Below are 25,073 nucleotides of genomic sequence, written 5' to 3'. Positions count from 1 at the left end.
CTTTTTTCATAGTTTTAACCAGGTCTTACAGATGGACACTTGGGTCATTTTCAGTCATTGCTACTGCAAATAATGCTGCCATTACACACGTTAACCTTGTGCTCACAGCATTTTATATGTCACCATTGCACGTGTCCATAAATGGGATAACTGGCTTGGAGTCCATGCCTTTGACATTTTGGAAGGCACCGCCAAATTCCCTCCCGGGGGCTGGCCGACGGTTGTTTCTGAGAACGTCTGGCCAGCAGCGAGCGGGCTGTCAAAATCTGGGTGCTTGCCATTTGGACAGGTCAGATAGTCATTGACCTCCTCACGTCTGTTCTTCCAGATGCCCCCCCCCCCCGCGGCTTTCTGAGGCCGCCTCTTCACTCGCCCGCCTTTTCTGTTCCTCTCCCATCCGCGACAGCAGACACAGTCACTGGCAGAGCTCACGGAGGATCCTCCTACAAAGTCCTCCCTTTCTACTCCGCAGTCTCACTCCCTGAGACCTTCCTGTCGGGCCCAGGAGAGCTGTTACAGAGTTCAGCCCAACTGACTCGTGATGCTTGGCACGACGCTCGGCAGTGGGCAGACGAGCAATTATATATTTTACCAGTGACTGGGCGAGAGCATGAATGCTAAAAAGGTGAAAGCATCTAGTCCTGAGAGACAGAACGGCTCAGGGGGGCAGCCCCGAAAACCTCCGCCACTAGCCCTTGGCGCCTCCTGGCTCGACCCTCTTGCCTATGCCCCGCCTCCAGCCTCTTCGTCCCCATTGGCCCCACCTCAAGCCCCGCCCCATTCTATGTTCACCGCCCCACTCGCCCTCCGCGCTTTCCCCCTAGGTCCCGCCCCCTGCCCTCACGGCGGCCTATCAATATGCTAGCCCACGCTAGCCACGCCCACGCCCACTCCCACTCCACAGCACGCCCCTCCTATTGGCTCCCTCCCTACTCTAGAAAGCGTGCCTCTTGGCCCCGCCCCACGCTTTCGTAGCCCGTCTCTCTTTGGCTACGCTTTCCGCTCGCCCTCCGCGCTGCTCTCCCTAGGCCCCGCCTTCAGCCCAGCCTGGGGTCGCAGCCGGCCCCCGGAGGGGACGCCGACGTCGGCACGCCGGGGCGGGGCCGGCGGGAGAAGACGCGCGTGTTTGGGGCGTGGGCTCCCTCGCGAGCCTTTGGCCGGCTGCGCTCCCCGGCAGCCGCTCTCGCCGGAGCCGAGTCCGCTTCCGAGGCCGCCGGTGGGCGGCATACGCCGCGCCTGCGCAGCGCTGGGGCGCTGCGGGCCGCTCAGGCGGCCATGGCGCACCGCTGCCTGCTGCTGTGGGGCCGGGGCGGCTGCTGGCCCCGCGGCCTCCCGCCGCTGCTCGTGCCTGGCGCCGGCCTGGGCCTCAGCCAGCGGCCCTGCCTCCGGAGGGTGAGTCCCGGGCGGCCGGCGCCCTTTGCCCTGCCGGTAGCCTGCTTACGGCCGCGAGCGGGCGTCAAGGTCACCGCCCTGCCGGAGCCGCAGCCGGGCCCCTGGGGAACGAGGCCGCGTGCCTGGTGGGGTCCGAGCCGAGCACCTGGCCCTCCGGCCCGGTGTCCGTGGTGCCGCGGGCGCTCTCGTGTGGCCGGCCCTGGGTGTTAGGTTCCGTCTGGGAAACGCTCATCTGTGGTGGAGCCGGGTCTTGGTCCTCAGCAGGCAACAGAAACCTGCGTGGGTCACGGCGCGGCGTGTTTTACCTGCTTTTATGACCTTGGAAAACAGAACGCGTGTGGTGTGTGTGTATTTCAGGGTCGCAGCGGGGCTTGTGCAGTCGGAAGATTTGGAGCAAGGCCCCGCGTCCTTTGTTTTCCCAGCTGTGGATTGGGCCTGTTGCTGGCCTTCTGAGACTGGCCCTAGGAGATACCAATAACTACGAATTCTCAGTATCAAAAATGCCACTTCCACAGGGTGGTAACTACGTATTTGGTTACATAACAGGGCCTGCCCTCATCAGGAGGCTGTTTCTCTTGAGTGGTAACAAGCCCTGTGCAGGGCGCAGTGTGATGCTAGTGTTGACAGAACCAGGCAGGCGTCTGTCTCAGGGAAGGTGTATTGATTAGTGGGTGTCAGCTGTTGGCTGACACAGCTGCGGCTTGTCAGCCCTTAGCGGTGCATAACATGATTGAGGCCCTGGGGTCAGCCATCGGAAGTTGGCTTGACCACTTAATGGCCCGAGACACTTAAAAGGAGGGAGTAATAGTACAGTGACCCCATGGTGTTCGTGGGGAATGGGCTCCATCAAGGATGCTCAAATCCCCTATATAAAACAGTATTGAGTGCATGTAATCTATGCACATTCTTTCGTATACTTTGAATCGTGTTCAGTAGGTGCAATATTTTCCTCCAAATTTTATTTTTTAAAAGATTTATTTATTAGAGAGAGGTGGGTCTTCTGTCTGCTGGTTCATTCCCAAAATGGCACCAAGGACTTGCTTGGGGCTGGGCCAGGCCTAATCCAGGAGCCTGAAACTCCATCCAGGTCTCCCATTTGGGTGCAGGGGCCCAAGCTGTTGGTTCATCTGCTGCCTTCGCAGGTGCTGCAGCAGGGAGCTGGGTCAGAAGCAGAGCAGCTGGGACTGCACTTGACAGCATCACAAGTGGCAGCCTCTCGAATATTTTCAGTCTGTGCCTGGTGCAGTCCCCTGAGTCCCAGGATGTGGGGTCCCGGAATATGGAGGACTGACTACTGCATTCACGATTTTTACCTTGAAGCACCCTCGCTAGTCTTTTGTTGATTCCTTAGTTCTCATCCGTTTCCTACTCCCAGCTGCCCTTGCATGACATCCATTTTCTCATCCTGTCCTGCTTTGATCCCTTTCCTCTTGCCCCTAAATATTGGACTCAGACATACAAAGGGCAGGTAGGGATCTGCCTTGTGAGTTTGCCATTTTTATGTTGGGAATCTCATCCAAAAGGCCTCCCTTTGCCGTGGCCCTGTCGCCCAGTGAATTAGCTCATGCTTCTGTTGATAGTTTTGTTCACATGTCATCAAATCCATCATCGTAATATGTGCAGTCCAGGGGTTTTTAACTTATATGCAAGGTTATTAAACCATCACAGTCCCTATTCCAAAACAAACATTTTCATCACTCCAAAAAAAAAAAAAAAAGTCCCATAACCTTTAGTAGCCACTCTCGGTTTCACTATAACCATCCGCTTAGCCCTGTTCTGAATATTTCACATAATTGGAATCAGACAATGTATAACCTGTCTAGCTTCATATACGTAGTGTATTTTCAGGGTTTATCTATGCATCAGTACCCTTTTTATGGGTGAATAGTCCACTTGTGGATGTACCACATTTTATTTATCCAGTCAGCAGCAGTAGGACATTTGAGTTGTCCACATTTGGGGGTTGCTATAAATAATGCTGCTCTGAACATTGACACACATTTTTTGAGGATCTATGTTTTCAATTTGAGTGGGAGTGGAATTGCTGGATCATATGGTACCTTTACATTTAACGTTGTGAAAAATCCACAGTGATTGCACAGTTTTACGTTCTCACCAGCGATGTACAAGGGCTGCAGTTCTCAGCAGTATTTGTTGTCTTTGATTATGGCCACCCTAGTGGATGTGAAGTGGTTTTACTTGGTCCTGTGAAGTTTTGATTTTCTTCTTAGGCCGTAAAAGAGGCAAATGGTGAAAGATTTTACTACAGATGAGCTTCACATGAAACCTTCCCACCTGTATTTAAATGCCTGTCCCCACTCCAAAAAAATAGTGGTAAATGTTCAGTTGGCAAAAGGTTGGGATTACTTGAACTTTGTAAGTGTCAGATTTGGACATTTTCCCTCAGTGTCCCTTGCTATTGATTGTTTTTAATTGTACGTCTAAAAATGTAATAGGGAGCTCCTTTGGCTTATTAATATGTTTTATACTTTATTTAGTGTGTTTACAGACAGCTTTTTTGCAACATGTTGTATAAAGTAGGAAAATATTTGTAATGGAACTTGTATCACCATGATACCAAGATGACAGTATATCAGGTATTTTTAGCAAATGTTGATAGTATAAGAATTATCAGGCCGGCGCCGCGGCTCACTTGGCTAATCCTCCGCCTTGCGGCGCTGGCACACCGGGTTCTAGTCCCGGTCGGGGTGCCGGATTCTGTCCCGGTTGCCCCTCTTCCAGGCCAGCTCTCTGCTGTGGCCAGGGAGTGCAGTGGAGGATGGCCCAAGTGCTTGGGCCCTGCACCCGCATGGGAGACCAGGAGAAGCACCTGGCTCCTGCCATCGGATCAGCGCGGTGCCCCGGCCGCTGCGCGCCAGCCGCGGCGGCCATTGGAGGGTGAACCAACGGCAAAGGAAGACCTTTCTCTCTCTCTCTCACTGTCCACTCTGCCTTGTCAAAAAAAAAAAAAAAAAAATCAGTGGCTGGAGCTGGTACTGTGGCAGCTGGTTAAATCACCACGTGCAGTGCTGCGTCCCATATGGTGCAAGTTTGAGTCCTGGCTGCTCTACTTCTGATCCAGCTCCCTGCTAACGTGCCTTGGCAAGCAGTAGAGGATGGCCCAAGTCCTTGGGCACTCATGTAGGAGACCTGGAAGAAGCTCCTGGCTTCCACTTGGCCCAGTTCTGGCCATTGCAGCCTTTTGGGGAATGAAGCAGCAGATGGAAGATATCTCTAACTCTGACTTTCAAGTAAATAAGTAAATCTTTCTAAAAAATTATCAGTGGTGTTGGACCATAACTTCTTATGGTTGAACTTACATAAATTTAGAACTAGGTTGACTGGCAGCACCGGTCTGTAATTTCAGGTAAATGTCTTGCTGTGTGTCAGATCATGTCAGTGAGTCAGCATGAAGCAGCAGGTTTTTCTGTGTCTGAGTTTGTCTTTTAAATATTACTGGAGATTAAGTAAACATTGCCAGAGTGACCGCTGTCAGGTAATTGTAGTGACAGTGATCCACAATTTTAAATGATGTTCGATTTTGAAGTATTCTTGTCTTCTGGGTAATGATGTTTGTTTCCTGGCTCTGTTGCTGGAACAGAGTGGCAGACTGCTGATAACCCTTGCTGTCCTGAGGGGGTGGTGTTCTGTGCTAGTTAAAACTGCTGTGCAAGGGGGAAACATTCCACCCACTCTGGTATTAGGAAGTAAAGCCCTCTTGCATTTGTTATCTTGATATGGCCTTCATGCTTTGATTTTTCTGTTGTGTTGCAGTTTTACCGATATGCTACAACTCAGGCGGCAGCCAGCAGAAATTCCCTCTTGACAGATATGATTGCTGCTTATCAGAGATTTTGTTCTCGCCCGCCGAAAGGTAAGCACACAGGTGTGGCTGCAATGTTGAAGAGACGTGTCGTCAGCAGGGTTTCCTGCGCTGGTACACGGGTTTAGTTTCAGGTTGACTCTTCTGTCTCCTGTAACCAGTCTGCACCTCCAGCTTCTTTCTGATTACAGCGATGAAAATATGTCACCCTCAAATACTAAGCGTTTTATAGATAGTGAAATTGGCATGCAAAGGAGGCTTTCCTCTTTAATACTTGAGGGTTGTAAGCTGCATTAGACTTTCATGTACTTTTTTTTTTAAGATTTATTTATTTATTTGAGAGGTAGAGTTACAGATAGTGAGAGGAAGAGACAGACAGAAAGATCCGTCCACTGGTTCACTCCCCAGATGGCCGTAACGGCCGGCTGTGCCAATCTGAAGCCAGGAGCTTCTTCTGGGCCACCCACGCTGGTGCAGGGGCCCAAGGACCTGGGCCATCTTCCACTGCTTTCCCAGGCCATAGCAGAGAGCTGGATGGGAAGTGGAGCAGCTGGGATTCAAACTGGTGCCCATATGAGATGCCTGCACTGCAGGCAGCGGCTTTACCCGCTGTGCCACAGCACTGGCCCCTGGCTTATATGTTTGATGATGTATCAGCTGGTTTAAAAGCAAATGAGCACACGTACACCTTGATGAATTTTATTTTGAGGATGTGTATTTTTTCCTTTTCTAACAGGATTTGAAAAATACTTTCCGAATGGGAAAAATGGAAAAAATGCTAGTGAACCTAAAGAAGCTGTGGGAGAGAAAAAAGGTACTTTTTAACAAAGATTTGTTTGGCTTTATTGTTTTTCCCTAACATATGATGGTAATTGTTTGTACCGAATAAAGAGTTACCGTAAATCACTTCTGAAACTGTAGGTTATGTGTGCATGAAAGATTTACATCCTGTGTTTCGTTGCACCTTAATTTTCTGTTTGTATTTTCCTGTCATTTTTAGGTTAAAGTAAATTAGTTATCTCTAATCACCTTAGAGATACTGACTGATCAAACTCAGTATATTTGGTAGATGTCTGACACATAATTTAAGCCATTGAGAAAAGTCTTAGCTAATACATCTCATTTATGTAATGTATATTGGGGTATAATACACTATTTTTTGAAATTGTTCTGATAACCTAATATTCCCAAAACTCTTCAGACAGGGTTTCTGCCTTTTTTTTTTTTTTTTTTTAAGATTTATTTTACTTATTGGAAAGGCAGAGTTACAGAGAGGCAGAGAGAGATCTTTCATCTACTGGTTTACTCCCCAAATGGCTGCAACGGCTGGAGCTGAGCCGATCAGAAGCCAGGGGCCAGGAGCTTCTTCGGGACCTCCTATATGGGTGCAGGGGCCCAAGCACTTGTACCATCTTCCACTGCTTTCCCAGGCGCATTAATAGGGAGCTGGATCGGAAGTGGAGCAGCTGGGACTCGAACCGGGGCCCAGATGGGATGTTGGGGTTTTAACCTGCTGCGCCACAGTGCCAACTTGCCAGACAGGGTTTCTTAGAGCTGAGTGGCTGAAGGGGCTCTGTGGGCCCTGAGCTTTTGCCTTCATTTCATGAGTGTGATAACATTTAGCATATGTTGGCATTCACCTGACATCTTACCTTTTTAGGGAGTTGTGAGAAAAAATAGAATTCAACCTTGTTTGTTTGGTTAAGATTTATTTATTTGAAAGGCGTAGTGACAGGGAGAGACAAAGAGATCTTCCATCTGCTGGTTTACTCCCTAAATGCCTCCAACAGCCAGGGCTGAAGCTGGGAGCCAGCCCCAACTGGGTCTCTCATATGGGTGGCAGCAACTCAGGTGTTTCAGCGATCATCTGCTGCTTCCCAAGTGCATTAGCAGGAAACTGGATTGGAAACAGAGTAGCTAGAATTTGAACTGGCACTCCCATATGGGATTTGGGTGTCAACAAGCAGTGGCTTAACCCGCTACACTGTATGCCTGTCCTCCTTGTTTTTAAATAAGCTTAGCATCTAGTTGGAGAGACAAATAATGTGCTCCAAGAATACAGGGATTGGAAAAGCAAGGCTAGGAGGTCAGAGGAGGGAGAAACACTAGCATGGGTTATGTCCCTGGGGTTCTGGGCTGCAGTGTTGGCAACACAGGCAGCTGCCAGTTTTCTCAGGGCACAGCAGATAGTCCTTGCATCTTGGTTTAGGAGCAGAGTAGTGAGAATATGTGCATTTTATGTGTACAAGCTTGGGTACCTTTTGTATCTGTGTTGCTGTGTCCCACAGTAGGTTGCAGTGTTGTCAGACAGCTTGAGTGGTATGCTGTTGCTGTGTTTCCCAGTCGGGGGCCTTGGCAGAGGGGAGGTTCATGCATATCATAGCCCACCCTGACTTGGCTTCATTTGAGATGGGTACAGGGGCTCTGTGAACTCAGCACAGTGTGGTGAGTATGTCGTAAAGCCACAGTGTCATGGCACTGAGCATGACTGGGTACTGCAGCCTCCCATTCTGACACTGGAGGGGTTGCTGCTGGTGGTTGTAGACTTTAGAATGCGATTTGTTGGGCCCGGCTGCTTCTCTTCCAATCCAGCGCTCTGCTATGGCGTGGGAAAGCAGTGGAAGATGATTCAAGTCCTTGGGCCCCTGGACCCACGTGGGAGACTGGGAGGAAGCTCCTGACTCCTGGCTTCGGATTGGCGCAGCTCCAGCAGTTGCGACCATTTGGGGAGTGAACCAATGGACGGAAGACCTTTCTGTCTGTCTCTCCCTCTCACTGTCTGTAACTCTACCTCTCAAGTAAATAAATAAAATCTTTTAAAAAATGCAATTTGTTGATCTTCAAGAGAGAGAAGAGGGGAAAGAAGTGAAGGTGTTTGTGATGCAGTAGTGTGCTAAGGCTGCTGTTACACGATGTCACCGGCTGGGGAGACTGAGTGTCTCATAGGCTTGGAGGCTAGAAATCCAGCAGCAAGGGGTCAGCAGCAGGCAGTTCAGGGCTGAGGGGGAATCTGTTCAAGGCTTGTAGTTCACTGTCTTTCTCCAGGTCTCTTCAAATCACTTGCTCTGTGTGTGTGTGTGTGTGTGTGTGTGTGTGTGTGTATTTTCTAAATGTCCTCTTTTTATAATGACACCATTATGACCCTGATGACCTCATGTTAACTTGGTTTCCTCCTGTAGAGATCCTGTCTCTAAGTAAGGCCATAGTCTGAGTGCTGAGGCTTAGGGCATTAGCACCTGGATTTGGGGACGCCTACAGTTCAGCACATAACTGATTAATTTAGATTGTTGCAGACTAATTTTGTGTGGTTTTTTTTTTCTTTTTGCCAATGATCAGTCATGACTTTTGTTTACAACAAGCAGTGCTTTGTGGGAGTGGGAAAGGGGAGTCCTCACTTTTTAACATTGAGCAGGGGTGCAGGATTTTGCTTGCCCAACTCTGTTATTAACACTGCCCCAAGTTGGCTGGCTCCATGGCTCACTTGGCTAATCTCCCCCTGTGGCGCCAGCACCCTGAGTTCTAGTCCCAGTTGGGGCGCTGGATTCTGTCCCGGTTGTTCCTCTTCCAGTCCAGCTCTCTGCTGTGGCCCGGAAAGGCAGTGGAGAATGACCCAGATCCTTGGGCCCTGCACCTGCAAGGGAGACTGGAGGAAGCGCCTGGCTCCTGGCTTTGGATTGGCGCAGTGCGCCAGCCGTGGCGGCCATTTTGGGGGGTGAACCAACAGAAAAAGGCAGACCTTTCTCTCTGTCTCTGTCTCTCTCACTAACTCTGCCTGTCAAAAAATAATAAAATAAAAATAAATAAATCTTAAAAAAAAAACCACTGCACCAAGTGATCCCACAAATTACTTAAGCTCTACTTTCTTCCTCTGAGATGGGTATAATAGCATACCTCTCAGGCCATTGGGTTATTGTGCACATTTCATGAGATAATGTGGTAGAATATCTGGAATCTCCTTGAATGTTACTGTTTTGTATTTGCATCCTATCTCAGTGCTTTATTTAGTAACTTGTAGGTTGCTATCATGTATCGTTTAGTAAGTCATTTATTCATCTAAATAATGAAAACATTGTGAGAGATAAAACCTGCCGTGCTGTGTGTGCTGTTTTTCTGTGAACAGAATCAAAACCAGCATCTACCTCACGCTCTTCTGGAGGAGGCGGTGGTGGCGGTGGAAAGCGAAGCAGCAAGAAAGATGATTCTCACTGGTGGTCCAGGTTCCAGAAGGTCTGATTCTAAACTTTGTTCATTTGGAGGTTCCGATGGGGACCCCCGGAAAGGTTGGGAGGGATTTGTGTCACATGGTGTGGATCGTTGTGGGCCAGTTTTGTTTTTCACGGAAACTGTCTTCCTTTTTGCCAGGGTGACTTTCCATGGGACGACAAGGACTTCAGGATGTACTTTCTCTGGACTGCTCTGTTTTGGGGTGGAATCATGCTTTACTTCTTGTTCAAGAGCTCGGGGAGAGAAATTACTTGGAAGGACTTTGTCAATAACTATCTTTCTAAAGGAGTAGTAAGTATTTTATGGGGTTGGTGGCTGTAGTAGTTCAGAAGGCGGGCTTGGGCCAGCCGACCAAGAAGGAAGTAAAGCAGTCAGCAAGGCAGAGCCAGCCTTGCCTACCACACTGTATTGGTTTTTGTTTGTTTGTTTTGACATGCAGAGTGGATAGTGAGAGAGAGAGACAGAGAAAGGTCTTCCTTTACCGTTGGTTCACCCTCCAGTGGCCACTGTGGCCGGCGCACCGCGCTGATCCGAAGCCATGAGCCAGGTGCTTCTCCTGGTCTCCCATGGGGTGCAGGGCCCAAGCACTTGGGCCATCCTCCACTGCACTCCCTGGCCACAGCAGAGAGCTGGCCTGGAAGAGGGGCAACCGGGACAGAATCCGGCGCCCCGACCGGGACTAGAACCCGGTGTGCCGGCGCCGCAAAGCGGAGGATTAGCCTAGTGAGCCGTGGCGCCGGCCACACTGTATTGTTTTAATGCTGAAAATTGCTGCATTTAAAAAACCTGTTTTGACCCAGCATCTCCAAATTTTCGAGATTCCTTTTATCTCACCTGGTTTTTCTTTTCTCTCTCTTTTAAGATGTATTTTATTTATTTGAAAGGCAGAGTTACAGAGAGGCAGAGAGAGAGAGAGAAATTTTCCATTCCCTGGTTCATTCCCCAAATGCCACTATGACTAGAGCTGGGCTGATCCGATGCCAGGAGCTTCACCCAGATATCCCATGCAGGGCCTAAGCACTGGGGCCATCTTCTGCTGCTTTTCCAGACACATTAGCAAGGAACTGGATCAGAAATGGAACAGCTGGGAATCAAACTGGCACCCATATGGCATGCCAACACTGCGACAGCAGCTTAACCCACCATGCTACAGTGCCGGCCCCTTCTCTTTGTTTTTTTTTTTTTTTTTTTTTTTTTGACAGGCAGAGTGGACAGTGAGAGAGAGAGACAGAGAGAAAGGTCTTCCTTTTGCCGTTGGTTCACCCTCCAATGGCCGCCGCGGCCGGCGTGCTGCGGCCGGCGCACCGCGCTGATCCGATGGCAGGAGCCAGGAGCCAGGTGCTTTTCCTGGTCTCCCATGGGGTGCAGGGCCCAAGCACCTGGGCCATCCTCCACTGCACTCCCTGGCCACAGCAGAGGGCTGGCCTGGAAGAGGGGCAACCGGGACAGAATCCGGCGCCCCGACCGGGACTAGAACCCAGTGTGCCGGCGCCGCTAGGCGGAGGATTAGCCTAGTGAGCCACGGCGCCGGCCCCTTCTCTTTGTTTTTTAAAGATTTATTTATTTGAAAGGCAGAGTTACAGAGAGCAAGAGAGGGAAAGACAGAGAGCTCTTCAATTCATTGGTTCACTCCTCCGGTGGCCTCAATGGTCAGGGCCAGGCCAGGCCAAGGCCAGGAGCTTCATCTGGATATCCCTTGTGGATATCCCAAGCACTTGGGCCATCTTCTGCTTCCTAAAGTACATCAGCAGGAAGTTGGATCAGAAGTGTAGCAGTCAGGACATAAACTGGCACCCATTTGAGATGCCAGTGTTGCTGACAGGAGCTTAGCCCACTGTGCCACTCTGCAGGCACCTCACCAAGTTTTAGCATTGCTTCCAATGGTAGTCCTGGTAGCCTGCCATCACATTTTCTCATGTGTCACTGCTGTCGTGTGCCAGCCAGCCTTTCTCAGAGCTGTTTTTATGTCTTCACTGTTTTCAGTATTCTGAGTTTGGTGGCTACTCAGTTGTTAGAGTGGACAGGCTCCAAGGGAGGGCCTCAGGAGAGTGTGTGGTGAGTGACTGTTTGCTAGAAGCCTTGGTTGCCACCTGCTGGGTCTTTGGCCAGGTGAGATTGTATTTCAGTGTGTTTAAAATGCTGTTGATGGTCAGACATGTTATTTAATATTACTAAGAAAAATGTAATGAGCTGCCAGTGAAACTGTGATATGGACTCACTTTATAATTGGATCCCAATTTCTGAGATGTTAAAATATGAATAGTGTGCATCTTAGAACTGATGAAATGTCATGATAGCAAGAGAAGCAATATTAGGCCTGCTGTGTCACCTGGGGGGCAATGCTTTATCCTCCTAACACTTGGTTTTATGGATAAAATAAAAATCCAATATTAATACTTCCTGAGCTAGTATAAAAAAATCTAAGTTATTCCTGAGGCTATACAGGAGAATAAGAATGGAAGAAATGGAAATGGTTACGTATTTAGATGTTTTACCTTTAATATGTTTACTTTGAGATTACAAGCCCAGAATATACATTATTGTAAAATAATCAGTAAGACCAAGATAGCTGAGTGAAAAGTAGGTAGTTGTGTGGAGCAAAGAATATAACTCAGGTATAAAATAAGAAATGTGAGGCTGGTGCAGTGGCATAGAAGGTTAAAACATTCACCTGCAGTGCTGGCATCCATGTGGGTATGGGTTCGAGTCCGGCTGCTCCATTTCCAATCCAGCTTCCTGCTAATGTGTGTGGGAAAGCAGTGAAAGATAGCCCAAGTGCTTGGGCCCCTGCACCCAAGTGGGAAACCTGGAAGACACCCTGGCTTCAGATCAGCCCAGTCCAGCCATTGCGGACATTTGGGGAGTGAACCAGCAGATGGAAGATCTCTTTCTGTCTTGCTCCTTCTCTCTGGCTTTCAAATAAATAAGTAAATCTCTCTTTTTTTTAAAGTGAATATAAGAAATGTAAATGGAAGGGAAAAACAGAAAAAGAAAAGCATGACAAAACTTAGCTTCACAAATAAACATAGATTAAAAGCAAGAAACCAGATTTGCTATGATTATTAATAAAGAGTCATAACTCAGGGGCTGGTGCTGTGGATCACTTGACTAATCCTCTGCCTGTGGTGCCAGCATCCCATATGGGCGCTGGGTTCTAGTCCCGGTTACTTCTCTTCCAGTCCAGCTCTCTGCTGTGGTCTGGGAAGGCAGTGGAGGATGGCCCGAGTGCTTGGGCCCCTACACCCGCATGGGAGACCAGGAAGAAGCTCCTGGCTTTGGATCGGCTCAGTGCCAGCCATGGTGGTCATTTGGGGAGTAAACCAATGGAGGGAAGACCTTTCTCTCTGTCTCACTGTCTATAACTCTACCTGTCAAATAAATTTAAAAAAAAGTCATTACTCAGTATTGACAGGACATGTGAAATGGGCAGTCTCAGTACATCTTTCATGTAGGGCAGTGTGTATAAAGAGGCTTAATCTTTTGAGCCACTTTAGTAGTTTTTTTTTAATAAGATTCACTAGGTTATTCATTTGAGAGTTTTTTAAAAGAGAGGAGCAGGAAAGAAACTAAGTGAACATCTAGGATGAGGGAAATAGTTTTGTGTCTTAGTTGGTCAGAAGCACAAAAATGAGTAAGCTGGATTGGAAGTGGAGCAGCCAGGACTTGAACCTGCGCTCATATGGGATGCCTTCACTGCACTGGTGGCTTTACCCACTATGCCATAGCGCCGGCCCCCAGTCATTGCATTTTTTTTTTTTTTTTTTTTGACAGGCAGAGTTAGAAATGTCTTCCTTCCGTTGGTTCACCCCCCCAAGTGGCCGCTATGGCTGGCCAGCTACACCAATCCGAAGCCAGGAGCCAAGTGCTTCTCCTGGTCTCCACATGCGGGTGCAGGGCCCAAGCACTTGGGCCATCCTCCACTGCCTTCCCAGGCCACAGCAGAGAGCTGGACTGGAAGAGGAGCAATTGGGACAGAATCCGGCACCCCAGGTGGGGCTAGAACCTGGGGTGCCAGCACCACAGGCAGAGGATTAGCCAAGTGAGCCAGGGCGCCGGCCCGTCATTGCATCTTGAAGTTAATTTCGCTTCTTTTTTTTCCTTAGTAACTCAATTAACTTTAAAGAAGCACCCAAGAGGCCAGCGCCGCGGCTCACTAGGCTCACCGGGTTCTAGTCCCAGTCGGGGTGCCGGATTCTGTCCCGGTTGCCCCTCTTCCAGGCCACCTCTCTGCTGTGGCCCGGGAGTGCAGTGGAGGATGGCCCAGGTACTTGGGCCCTGCACCCCATGGGAGACCAGGAGAAGTACCTGGCTCCTGCCATCGGATCAGCGTGGTGCGCCGGCTGCGGCAGCCATTGGAGGGTGAACCAACAGCAAAAGGAAGCCTTTCTCTATGTCTCTCTCTCATTGTCCACTCTGCCTGTCAAAAAAAAAAAAAAAAAACACCCAAGAATGATACATCTTTTGCAAGCACTTAGTCTTAATTAGAATACAACTCTTTGAGGACAGAGGTCCTACATGGGAAGTTAGTGTGCGGTGACTCTTGTTAATTTAATAATTAGTACTCTTATGTGTGATGTCAGTAATCACCTAAGGCTTTTGACATGAGCTGTCTAGGCTATGGAAGCTTTTTTAATTCATAGACTCCGTCAGTATTTAGGCAAGGCCATAACAAAGCAGACATTTTAAATATTGTATTAAAATGGAGGATTTTTTTTTTTTGTCTAGTTATCAAAAGCTTCATCATGGAGAATTTGAGAGGTACAAGAGAGAGGGGTGGGTGTTTATGAGAGTAATATGCCACTAGAGAGGGACACCTGCATCCTATATTGGAGTGCCTGGATTCAAGTCCCAACTCTGTCAAATGGTTGAGTCCCTGCCACTCACTTGGGAGACCCAGTGTTCCCAGCCCTGCCTGTTGTATGCATCTGGGGAGTGAACCAGTAGGTGGGAGCTCTCCATTTTTCTCTCTGCCTTCCAAGTAAATAAAACAAATAAACATAAGAAAAGTAAAAATAGAGTTGAACGCTGAACTCACATGCAGGCATGGGTGGTCTTGTTTCACCAACACCCTTACCCTTCATGGCCCATATCCAATGGCTGCCGCGGCCGGTGCACTGAGGCTGGCGCACTGCACTGATCCGATGGCAGGAGCCAGGTACATGGGGTGCAGGGCCCAAGCACCTGGGCCATCCTCCACTGCACTCCCTGGCCATAGCAGAGAGGTGGCCTGGAAGAGGGGCAACTGGGACAGAATCCGGCGCCCCGACTGGGACTAGAACCCGGTATGCCGGCGCTGCTAGGCGGAGGATTAGCACAATGAGCCGCGGCGCCGACCAGAAGGAGAGCTTTTATCTGCTGGTTTACTCCCCAAGTGCCCTCAATGGCCAGGGCTGTGCCAAGCCAAAGCCAAGAGTAGGAATTCATTCTTGGTGTCATGTGGATAGTAGGAACCCAGTTATTTGAGTCATTACCACTGCCTCCTAGGATCTGCATTAGCAGCACTTGTTCTGAAGAGGAGTAGCTGGGACTTGAACCAGCACTCATGTGGGATGCCAGCACGGCATGCTGGGGCTTTATCTGCTATGCCACAGTGCCAGCCCCTGATGTAGTCTTTTAATAAGCTGAATTTGGTTTACTAATCTTTTGTTGAAGATTTTTGCATTTATAGTCCTTTACATTGGTTGGTGCTTTTTTTGGTCATATTTTATTCTGTCTTTAGGATCAAGATAATGCTGTCCTTATAATAAATTAAGAAGTGTTCCCTCCTCTTCAATTTTTTGAAAAATTGGAGAAGAGTTGGTAGTAGTTCTTTATTAAATAGTTAGTAGAATTCTTTAATCCAGGGCATTTCTTTATCAGGAGTTTTTTTTTATTATTATTATTACTGATTCAAACTCCTCAGCTATAGGCTTACAGATTTTTCTGTTTCTTTGTGGTTCACTCTTGGAAAGTTTGTGTTTCTAGAAATTTGTGCATTTCATCTAGGCTATCCAATTGTTGATGTACAGTTCTTCATAGTGATCTCTCAGAATCCTTATTTCTGTATGTCAGTGTCTATAGTATCCTTTCATTTCACCTTGCATGTTTTTTAAGATTTTTTATTTATTCAAAGTCAGAGAGTTACGCAGAGAGAAGAGAGGCAGAGAGAGAGAGAGAGGTCTTCCATCCACTGGTTCACTCCCCAATTGCCCACAACGGCCTGAGTTGCGCTGATCCGAAGCCAGGAGCTTCTTCCGGGTCTCCCACATGGGTGCAGGGACCCAAAGACTTGGGCCATCTTCTGCTTTCCCAGGTCATAGCAGAGAGCTGGATGGGAAGAGGAGCAGCTGGGACTAGAACCGGTCCCCATATGGGATGCTGGCACTTCAGGCCAGGGCGTTAACCTGCTGCACCACAGCACCGGCCCCTGCATGGTTTTCTTGACATTTCCTGCAGTTTTAGTGATAATGAACTGCCTCAGCTTCTGTGTATGTGGGAATGTCTAATTTTTCCCTTACTTTTGAGAGAGAATTTTGCCAGATACGTGATTCCTGGTTGATGTTTTTTGTTTGTTCGTTAGCCTTTTGACTATTGACCTGTTGTCTTTGGCCTTAGGTTTCTGATGAGAGGCGTATTCACAGTCTAATCGGAATCTTTTGAATGTGACGTGTTGTTTCTCTTCTTGCTTTCGAGATTCTTTGAAAAGTTTTATGTATGGGGTGGGCATTTAGTCTGCTGGTTAAGAAGCTACTTAGGACACCCACATCCTAATTCGAGTCTCCTGCTAATGGATGCTTGGGAGACAGCAGTGATGGCTCAAGTAGTTGGGCCCCTGCCAACACGGTGGAGACCTGGATTGAGTTTCCTGGCCCAGTTTCATCCTAGTCCAGCCCTGGCTGTTGTGGCCATTTAGGGGAGTGAACCAGCAGATGGGAACTCTATTTCTGTCTCTCAAATTAGTTAATGAAAAATTTAGTGTTACTTACAGTGTATCTTGAAATGGGTATCTTTGAGTTCACCGTATTTCGAGTTTGTTGAGCTTGGATGTCATTGTTCTTATCTTTAATCAGTTTGGAGGTGTTTTCAGCCATTATTTCTGTATTCTCTCTGACCCTTTCTCTCTTCTTCTTCTTCTTCTTTTGGAATACCCACACGTGTGTGTGTGCTGGTCCAATGGAAGGTATTCCACAGATCCTTAAACTTGATTTCACTTCAGCCTCTTTTCTTTCTGTTCCTCAAACTCAACTTCAGTTGTCCTTCCTTTAAATTATGATTCTTCTGCCTACTCCAATTTTCCTTTGAATCCCTTTAGTAAATTATTTTAAATAAATTGTATTTATTTGAGAGAGAGAGAGAGACATGACAGAGATCTTCCACCCTGGTTCATTCCCCAAATGCCCACAACACCCAGGGCCAGGTCAGGCTAAAGCCGGGGGCCTGGAACTCAATCTGCACCTTCCATATGGCTAGCAGGGACTCAAGTAGTTGTGCCATCACCTGCTGCCTCCCCAGGGCACACATCAGAAGAAAGCTGGATCAGAAGTGGAGGTGGAACTCAAAGCCAGGCAGCATGGTATGGGATGTAAGTATCCCAACAGTGTCTTAACTGGAGCGCCAAATGCCCACTGCTTTTATTCAGATTTTTTTTTTTTTTTTTAAGGATTTATTTATTTGAAAGGCAGAGTTACACAGAGAGAGGAGGAGAGGCAGAGAGAGAAAGAGAGGTCTTCCATCCACTGGTTCACTCCCCAAATGGCTACAACGGCTGCGGCTGCACTGATCTGAAGCCAGGAGCCTCCTCCAGGTCTCCCACATGGGTGCAGGGGCCCAAGGACTTGAGCCATCTTCCACTGCTTTCCTAAGCCGTAACAGAGAGCTGGATCGGAAGTGGAACAGCCGGGACTTGAACTGGCACCCACATGGGATGCCAGCACTGCAAGTGGCAGCCTTACACGCTATGCCACAATGCCCAGGCCCTCCCTTTTATTGATTTTTAAATTTTAGTTATTGTAGTTTTTAGCTGCAGAATTTCTTTTGTTTTGTTTTTAAGTGCTCTTTATTGATAGTCCCATTTAATTTAAGTGTCCTTTTCTTGACATCTTCCTTTAGTTCTTGGAGCATTTTTAAGATAATTATTCTAATTCTCTTTGTCTAGTAGATCTGCCATAGGCTCTCTTCAGGGACAGTTCTGTTTTGTTTTGTTTTAATGAATGGAACATAGTTTCCTCCCTTTTGTGTGCTTTACGACATTTTTTGTTGTTGAAAACTGGCCATTCTGATCTGATTAAGTCTGGATATCAGATTCTTCCCCTTTCCCAGTGTTTTCTGTTTAATGTTGTTATTCTGAGTGTTGTAGGCTGTTTATGTGCCAAGGATCAGCCTGAAGTGTAAACTTAAGATTTACTCGGGCCTTTTCTGAAACTGTGCCTTTCTTTGGTGTGCATGGTCACTTTCCAGTTTTCCCTGCATATGCGATTGTCTTTTAACATCCTGACCTTTTATATTGGCTCCAGAATCGGGAGAAAGAGAAGATGAAGAGCATAGATGAAGGAATTAGCCCACTAACCCCTGGCGGTCAGCTCCGTTCCTTCAGTGCCATTTCTCCTTTGCCTAACCTTTTGACTTCAGAAGCAGCAGTCAGGGCACAGCTTCCTGGTTTTTGGAGAATGGATCCTTTTTGCCCTTTCTGACTGTTGCAGGCTGCACATCAGCTACTCCAGAAACATGGGAATGTATATAGCTGAGGGAGGGCTAGAGCTAGGTAGCTGCTACCATACTAAAAGCTGAAATTGGCAGAAATCAGCCCTAACTTACCACCATCCAGACCTCCTCCAGGGAACTGCAGGCCTTCAATAGACTCTAGAGTTCCAGAATAGTTAGTCAGAGGTGTTCTGCTTGCACAGTTATGGAAACAGGAGACTGATTCCTGACGTCTTACTCCATTAGCTTTCCAGAATTCTATCTACTCAGATTGTTTTCTTTTTAAATTGTCTATTTATTTGAAAGGCAGAGAGAAATCCTCTGGTTCACTCCCCAGATTCCCACAATAGTCAGGACTGAGCCAGGCTGAAGGTGAGAACTCAATCTGGGTCTCCTGCGTGGGTGACAGAGACCCAGCTGCTTGAGCCGCCGGCTGATTGCCAGGGTGTGATCAGCAGGTAAGCTGGGATTGGGAGCAAGCTGAGATGTGACCCTGAGTACTCTGATGAGGGATGCAGGCATCCCAAGTGATGTCTTAACCAAACACCTGTCCCTCTACTCGGAAGTTTTTTTTAAGATTTATTTAATTTATTTGAAAGGCAGAGTTACAGAGAGGCAGAGACAGAGAGAGGCCATCCATCTGCTGATTCACTCCCCAAATGACCACAACGGCAGGAACTAGGCTGATCTGAAGCCAGGAGCTTCTTCCAGGTCTCTCACGTAGGTGCAGGGACCCAAGGGCTTGGACCATCTTCTTTTTCTTTTTTTTTATTTAATAAATGTGAATTTACAAAGTGCAACTTTTGTATTGTTGTGGCTCCCCCCCACAGCCTCCCTCCCTCCCGCAGCCCTCCCCTCTCTCACTCCTTCTCCCATCCCGCCCTTCATTGAGTTTCATTTTCAATTACCTTCATATACAGAAGATCAATTTAGTGTATACTAAGCAAGGATTTCAACAGGCTGCACTCACACAACCGCACAAGGTATAGGGTAGTGTTCAACAAGTAGTGTTGTTTTTAAGTTTCATAGTAAAACACATTAAGGACAGAGATCCTACGTGGGGAGCCTGTACCCAGTGACTCCCGTTGTTGATTTAACAATTGACACTCTTATTCATGACGTCAGCAATCACCCGAGGCTCTTGCCATGAGCTGTCTAGGCTATGGAAGCCCCTTGAGTTCACCGACTCTGAACTTGTTTAGTCAAGGCCGTATCACAGTGGAGGTTCCTTCCTCCCTTCGGAGAAAGGCGCCTCCCTCCTTGATGGCCTGTTCCTTCTGCTGGGGTCTTGTTCACCAGGATCTTTTATTTAGGTTGTTTTTGCCACCGTGTCATGGCTTTCCATGCCTGTGAGACTCCCATGGGCCTTCTGGCCAGATCCGAAGCCCCAAGGGTTGATTCTGAGGCCGCGGTGCTGTTTGGGGCGTTTGCCATTCTATGAGTCTGCTGTGTGTCATGCTTCCCCCGCAGGATCATTCTCTCCCTTTTAATTCTATCCTTCATTGTTTGCTTACACTGGTCTTATTTGTGAAATCTCTTCGACACTTACTCTATCTTTTTGATCAGTTATGTACTTACACTTATCACTTTACCAAGTGCGCTGACATTGGTACATGCCTCCTTGATAAGATTGAGTTGAAATCCCCTGGCACATTTCTAGTTCCACCATTGGAGGTTAGTCCGAGTGAGCATGTGCCGACCTATATATCTCCTCTCTCTCTCATTCCCACTCCTATATTTAACAGAGATCACTTTTCTGTTAATTTTAAACGCCTAAGAATGATTGTGTATTGATTACAGAGTTCAACCTGTGGTATTAAGTAAAACAAACAGAGCAACAACAACAACAAAAAATACTTAAAGGAAAAAAATAGTAAGTTGTTCCTCAACAGTCTAGACAAGGGGTGACCATGTCATTGTCTCTCATAGTGTTGGACCATCTACTGCTTTCCCAGGCCATTGCAGAGAGTAGGATCGGAAGTAGAGCAGCTGGGACTTGAACTGGTGCATATGGGATTCCAGCACTGCAGGCAGCGGCTTTACCTGCTGCGCCACAGTGCTGGCCCCTCTACTCAGAATTTGAAGTAATTATGTATCTCAAGTGAGTGAGGATATAATTTATATTTCTCAGATGCAGTAAGTAGCCTGCTTCTCAGGAGTAGCTTTTCCGATGTGGCTGAGCTGGGGCAGGCCTTCGAATGTGCTAACAGGTGCCTGAGGAGCAGTCTCCATCTCTCTGTGTCTCCATCACACTCTGGCTTGTGGCAACAGTGTTGTGGAAAGTAGAGCACTTCTAATCATTCCCTGCCAGACCACTGTTAAGATCAGCTCCTCCCCTATTCCAGCTCCTCTGGCAACTCTGGGGCTCCCTAACTTGCTGTGTGTGTGTCATTCATACCTTCCTGACTTCCTGATAAAGCAGATAATGGGAGACAAGCATGTCTGGATTCAGCCCCAGACCTTAGGATGAGGCATTGAGTGTTAGTGTGAATCTTACATAGTTAGGAGAAAGTATTGGAGAGAATGTGAAGCAATAGGGATATTTTGCTGATAAAAGTGAGTTGGAGAACAATTTGGCCTTACCTAGCTAGTTAAGTCGGGAGATCTGTGTACTCTGCAACCCAGTGTCAGTGTGCCTGTCCACAGGTCCACATGGAGAAACTTTAGAAGAGTGCCTAGTGGGCTGATGTTGGGTAACAGGTAAAGCCACCACCTTTGATGCCAGCATCCCATATGGGTGCCAGTTCTGGTCCTGGCAGATCTTCTGATCCAGCTCCCTGTTAATGGCCTAGGAAATGCTGTGGAAGATGGCCCAATTATTTGGGCCCCTGCCACCCACATGGGAAATCAGGATGAAGCTTCTGGCTTCAGCCTGGCCCAGTCCTGTCTGTTGTGGTCATCTGGGGAGTGAAGCAGCAGATGGAAGACCTCTCTTTGTGTCTCTCCCTCTTTCTCTAGAACTCTGACTTTGAAATATAATAAAAACTAATCTTTAAAAAGCAAAACAGGCAGAAGAGAGTAAAGCTATTGTTTGGGTTATGTATGTGTGCAGTCCAAGTTAAAGGATGTGTCCTAGATCTTTCAGCCCCTGAATGACAGCCGTCACTCCTGGGCGATAGCTGTGCCCTGGTGGCTTCCCCAGTGTTGCAGGTGGGGACATGGAGTGCCCCTATCTAATTCTTTCCTTTGTTTTTGTATGTCTGAATTGTCACATGCTTCTTAAGTGATCTTAAAAGAATATCTTAAGTATTTCCTGTGAATTTATGTTGATATCTAACTTTTTAAAATTCTAGGTAGACAGACTGGAAGTCGTCAACAAGCGTTTTGTTCGAGTGACCTTTACACCAGGAAAAACTCCGGTTGATGGGGTAACTCATTTTATTAATTGATATGAATTAGTTACAAATTAACTTTCCAGATTTGAAATGGGAAAGGAAATGTCCCTCACGTTGTAGTAGACACATACACTGGATGTGCTTGTGTGATGCTCACCAGCCTAGTGAACATGTGAACACAGTGTGTTAGTGATGTGATTCGGGGCAGTGTTTTGTTTTTGGTAATCATTTCAGCTGTACATATAGGAAACAGTGAATAAAATCTGAGTGTTCAGTATTCCAGAACAGTCTGATTTTTCATGACTATGAGACAGTTTGGTTAAGCAAAAAATGTTGCAATCTTATGTTTTAAAACAGCTCTATTCTAGTCACTTTAAGAAACATTCTGATCACCTGTCTCCCAACCCTTTTGTGATATTATTTCAATTTCCATTTGTTTTGCTGTTTTAAAGACAATTTGTATTTCTTTTCTAACTGGTTTAGGCTGTACTTCAGGGACCCCAGACCAAGTTGAATGCATTGAGGGGTTCATGGGGGAGGGAGAGGCACCACTTCCGGGTGGTATCCGGTCCTCCCTTGACATCTGCCTTTGTCCCCTCCCCCAGACTGGTGTTCTACAGTCCTGCTGGCTTCCAGGGCCAGACATCTCTTACCAGATTGCATCCCTGCTCCCTTGGGATAATTTTAACTGTTTGCTAGCCTTTCTGCCTTGGATGGGGTAATATTTCAAGGAGAAAGTAGAAGTGATAATGACTTGTTTAATTTGTGCAGAAACAAATATAAGAATAGCCATAAAGTTATGGCCCTGGTGTTTCGGTCATATTTAAGAAAGTTGTTTGATGGTTGATTTTCCCTGCGTTCTGTATGCCTTAGGGTGAAACGTACACTCATAACTATGCTACTTTTTCCCTCAGACTTTTAGTGCTGGGAATTAGATCTGCACTCTCAAGGTCAGTTGAACAGTGTGTACACCAGCCATTTCTAGGGCACACGCCCAGTAACCTTGCTGAAGTTTCTAAGGACTGTGTGAAGATGCCTGTACAAGGATGTCCTCCAGAGCACTGTTCATACAACAAGCACTCGGCAGTGAGTCCGTGCCACCTACTGGGCACCTGTCAGCTTCCAGGCTGAGCAGTGGTCCTAGGAGGGCACTGCTGTCCCAAGAGAGCAGTTTGACATTGGGCAGGACCTTGTTTTCTAGTATAGTCTGGCACAGGAATTGACATGGTGAACTCTATACTGTTATGAAGAACTTTTCTTTTTTATTCCTCCATGATATTATAATTAAGGTTTATATTGATTTCCTTTGAAATGAGGCATGCATTTCAAGGTACTAAAGGAAGTATTATAAAATCTTGAAGGATAGATATGAATACTGATAGTTTTTAGGTGTTGAGGTTGTGTTTTTAATTTTCTTTTTGTGTATATTTCCTAATTTTTAAAAAAGATTTTATTTATTTGAGAAGTAGAGTCACAGTGAGAGGAAGAGACAGACAGAAAGGTCTTCTGTCTGCTGATTCACTCCCCAAATGACCACATAGCCAAGAGTCAGGAGCTTCTTCTGGGTCTCCCATTTGGGTGCAGGGGCCCAAGCACTTGGGACGCCATCTACTGCTTTCTCAGGCCTTAGAGTGCTAGATCAGAAGAGGAGCAGCCAGGACTAGAACCAGTACCTATATGGGATGCCAGTGCCGTAAGTGGAGGATTAACCTACTGTGCCACCAGCGCCAGCCCCATTTCCTTTTTTTTTTTTTTTTTTACAGAAAATATTTATGTCCTGTTCAATAGATGCTTTGAGCTTTCAGATGTAAGATTTTCAGTGTCCTACTGCTCAGAGAGTAGCCATATTAATTCCTGTGCTTTGGCTTCAAATCACTTGCACTAAATGAGCTGCAGTATTTGTCAACAGTAGTACATGTTTACGGCTAGTGCTTTGTGAGTCACCTTTTGGTCACTCTCAAATTCTGAGAGGAGCGCTTTGGGAAGGAAGAGGGCTGATCTTGGCTTCTGGTTTTGGAGGTTTACAGTGCACGTTTGGGTGGGCCCATTCGTCCAGCATCTGACGAGGGTGGAGGCTGTCAGCGGTGGAGCGAGTGCTGAGGAACGATCACGTGGTGAGCAGGAAGCTGAGAGGCAAGGCGCTCACTCCTTCCTGTGGTCTCTCCTCATGAAGCCATCCTGACTGGCTCGTGGCTGTGCCCCAGCATCCCAGCCCAGTCACCGCAGCTGGATCAAGCCTCCACCCTGTCAGCACCATCAGTCCATGACTTTGGGACTTACATGTCTGGCAGAGTTGGGGAGCCAGATCCTGTTCAAGCCATAGCAGTAAGGTGGTGTGCGAGCCAGAGGTGATTCCCGGTCTTCACTGTGTGAGAAGCACCTGGGTCAGGACTACTGTCCGTCCCAGAAGATCGTCTCTAGATCTTTCTGAGAACCTGCACTTGTAATGTGCTTGTGGCTGATGCCTATGCCGCTGGCCCTGGGTCTGCACTGATTGTCTGAGGAGAACCAGGCATTCTGCATATTGGCCCGCTGACGTCAGGTGCTGAGTTAGAGGAAGTCCAGTCGTGTGTCAGTATGCTACGTGCATGTTTTGGGGCATGTAACCACATGAATTTTTTATCTTTGTCAGAGAACAACTTACCAAGAACTACTGTTAGCTTGCGTAAAGCTTACTGTCTATATTTTTCCAGATACTGTAATTTCATGAAAAAATGAAATTAAAAGATAAGTTTGGTGTGAAAAATTTTGATATCCATGTATAGTTTTTTCATTATATATATTTTTATTAACTTCAAGATCTTCTTATGCATGGATCTCAATATGGATTTTATTTTGTAAAAGAAAATTTTATTTTCCACAAACTTTTTTTTTTTTTTTCCAATTTATTTGAGAGAAAGAGACCTCTCAGCTCTCATCCACTAGTTCACTCCCTTATAACAGCCGAGGCTTGACTAGGCTGGACTCCATCCAGGTGTCCCACATGGGTAGCAAGAACCCAATTTCTTGAGCCATAACCGCTGCCTTTCAGGGTCTGCATTACCAAGAAGCTGGAGTCAGGAGCCCAGGCCTGGCTACCAGACCCAAATACTCTGCTCTGGGATGCAGGCATCTCACTGCTATGCTAATCACTTGCCCTCCACAAACTTTTTTGAAGTACTGTTGTACGTGGAGGGAAATACCAGAGGGGTTTTCCTCACTCAGTAACATTGGTTGGTGGGAAGGATATCAATGTCATGTTCTCTTCTCAGCTTTATATCTTAAATGAAATATTTTGATTTTTAAAATACTCCACTGTTTTAGGACTATTGTAGGTTAAAGGAGAAACTGTTTTTGTGTTATAAAATGAGACTAATACTTGCAAGGTCCTTGGAACAGGGTCTTGTAGCTGGTAAAACTCCATAAATGTGAGTTGTTACTTGTAGTATCTCCTGGTTGTGCAGAAAGGCAGTGTGGTACAGAGGTTAGGACACTGGCTCTGGCACCAGCTTGCCTGAATTTTGGATGTGGTCTCATTCTCACGTAATTATGGGCAAGTTAAATCCCTGTAGTTCAGGGCTCATATCCAGCCCATAGACACTGATAGAGTATGGAAGATAATCCTCTGCATCCATGGATTC

General features: G+C 47.1%; 1 protein-coding gene across 2 annotated transcripts in view; it reads left to right on the top strand.

Annotated features, from left to right (window-relative positions):
- Positions 1–1,029: 1,029 nt before the first annotated feature.
- AFG3L2 (AFG3 like matrix AAA peptidase subunit 2) overlaps positions 1,030–25,073 on the top strand; it is a 56,876-nt gene continuing 32,832 nt past the window's right edge. Inside the window, exons 1-6 of one of the 2 annotated variants that reach the window (XM_070050510.1) lie at positions 1,030–1,392; positions 5,167–5,266; positions 5,952–6,029; positions 9,336–9,442; positions 9,578–9,730; positions 21,412–21,486. In XM_070050510.1, the coding sequence (XP_069906611.1) occupies positions 1,276–1,392; positions 5,167–5,266; positions 5,952–6,029; positions 9,336–9,442; positions 9,578–9,730; positions 21,412–21,486 (630 nt within the window). In that variant the 5' untranslated portion in view covers positions 1,030–1,275. Of the gene's footprint in view, positions 1,393–5,166; positions 5,267–5,951; positions 6,030–9,333; positions 9,443–9,577; positions 9,731–21,411; positions 21,487–25,073 lie in introns of those variants that run through there. The other variant, XM_070050509.1, reaches the window with a different exon arrangement.

Source organism: Oryctolagus cuniculus, chromosome 10, assembly GCF_964237555.1.
Source record: "Oryctolagus cuniculus chromosome 10, mOryCun1.1, whole genome shotgun sequence".
NCBI lineage: Eukaryota > Metazoa > Chordata > Mammalia > Lagomorpha > Leporidae > Oryctolagus > Oryctolagus cuniculus.
Note: the sequence above shows the minus strand (reverse complement) of the source record. Positions and strands in the feature narration are given on the sequence as shown.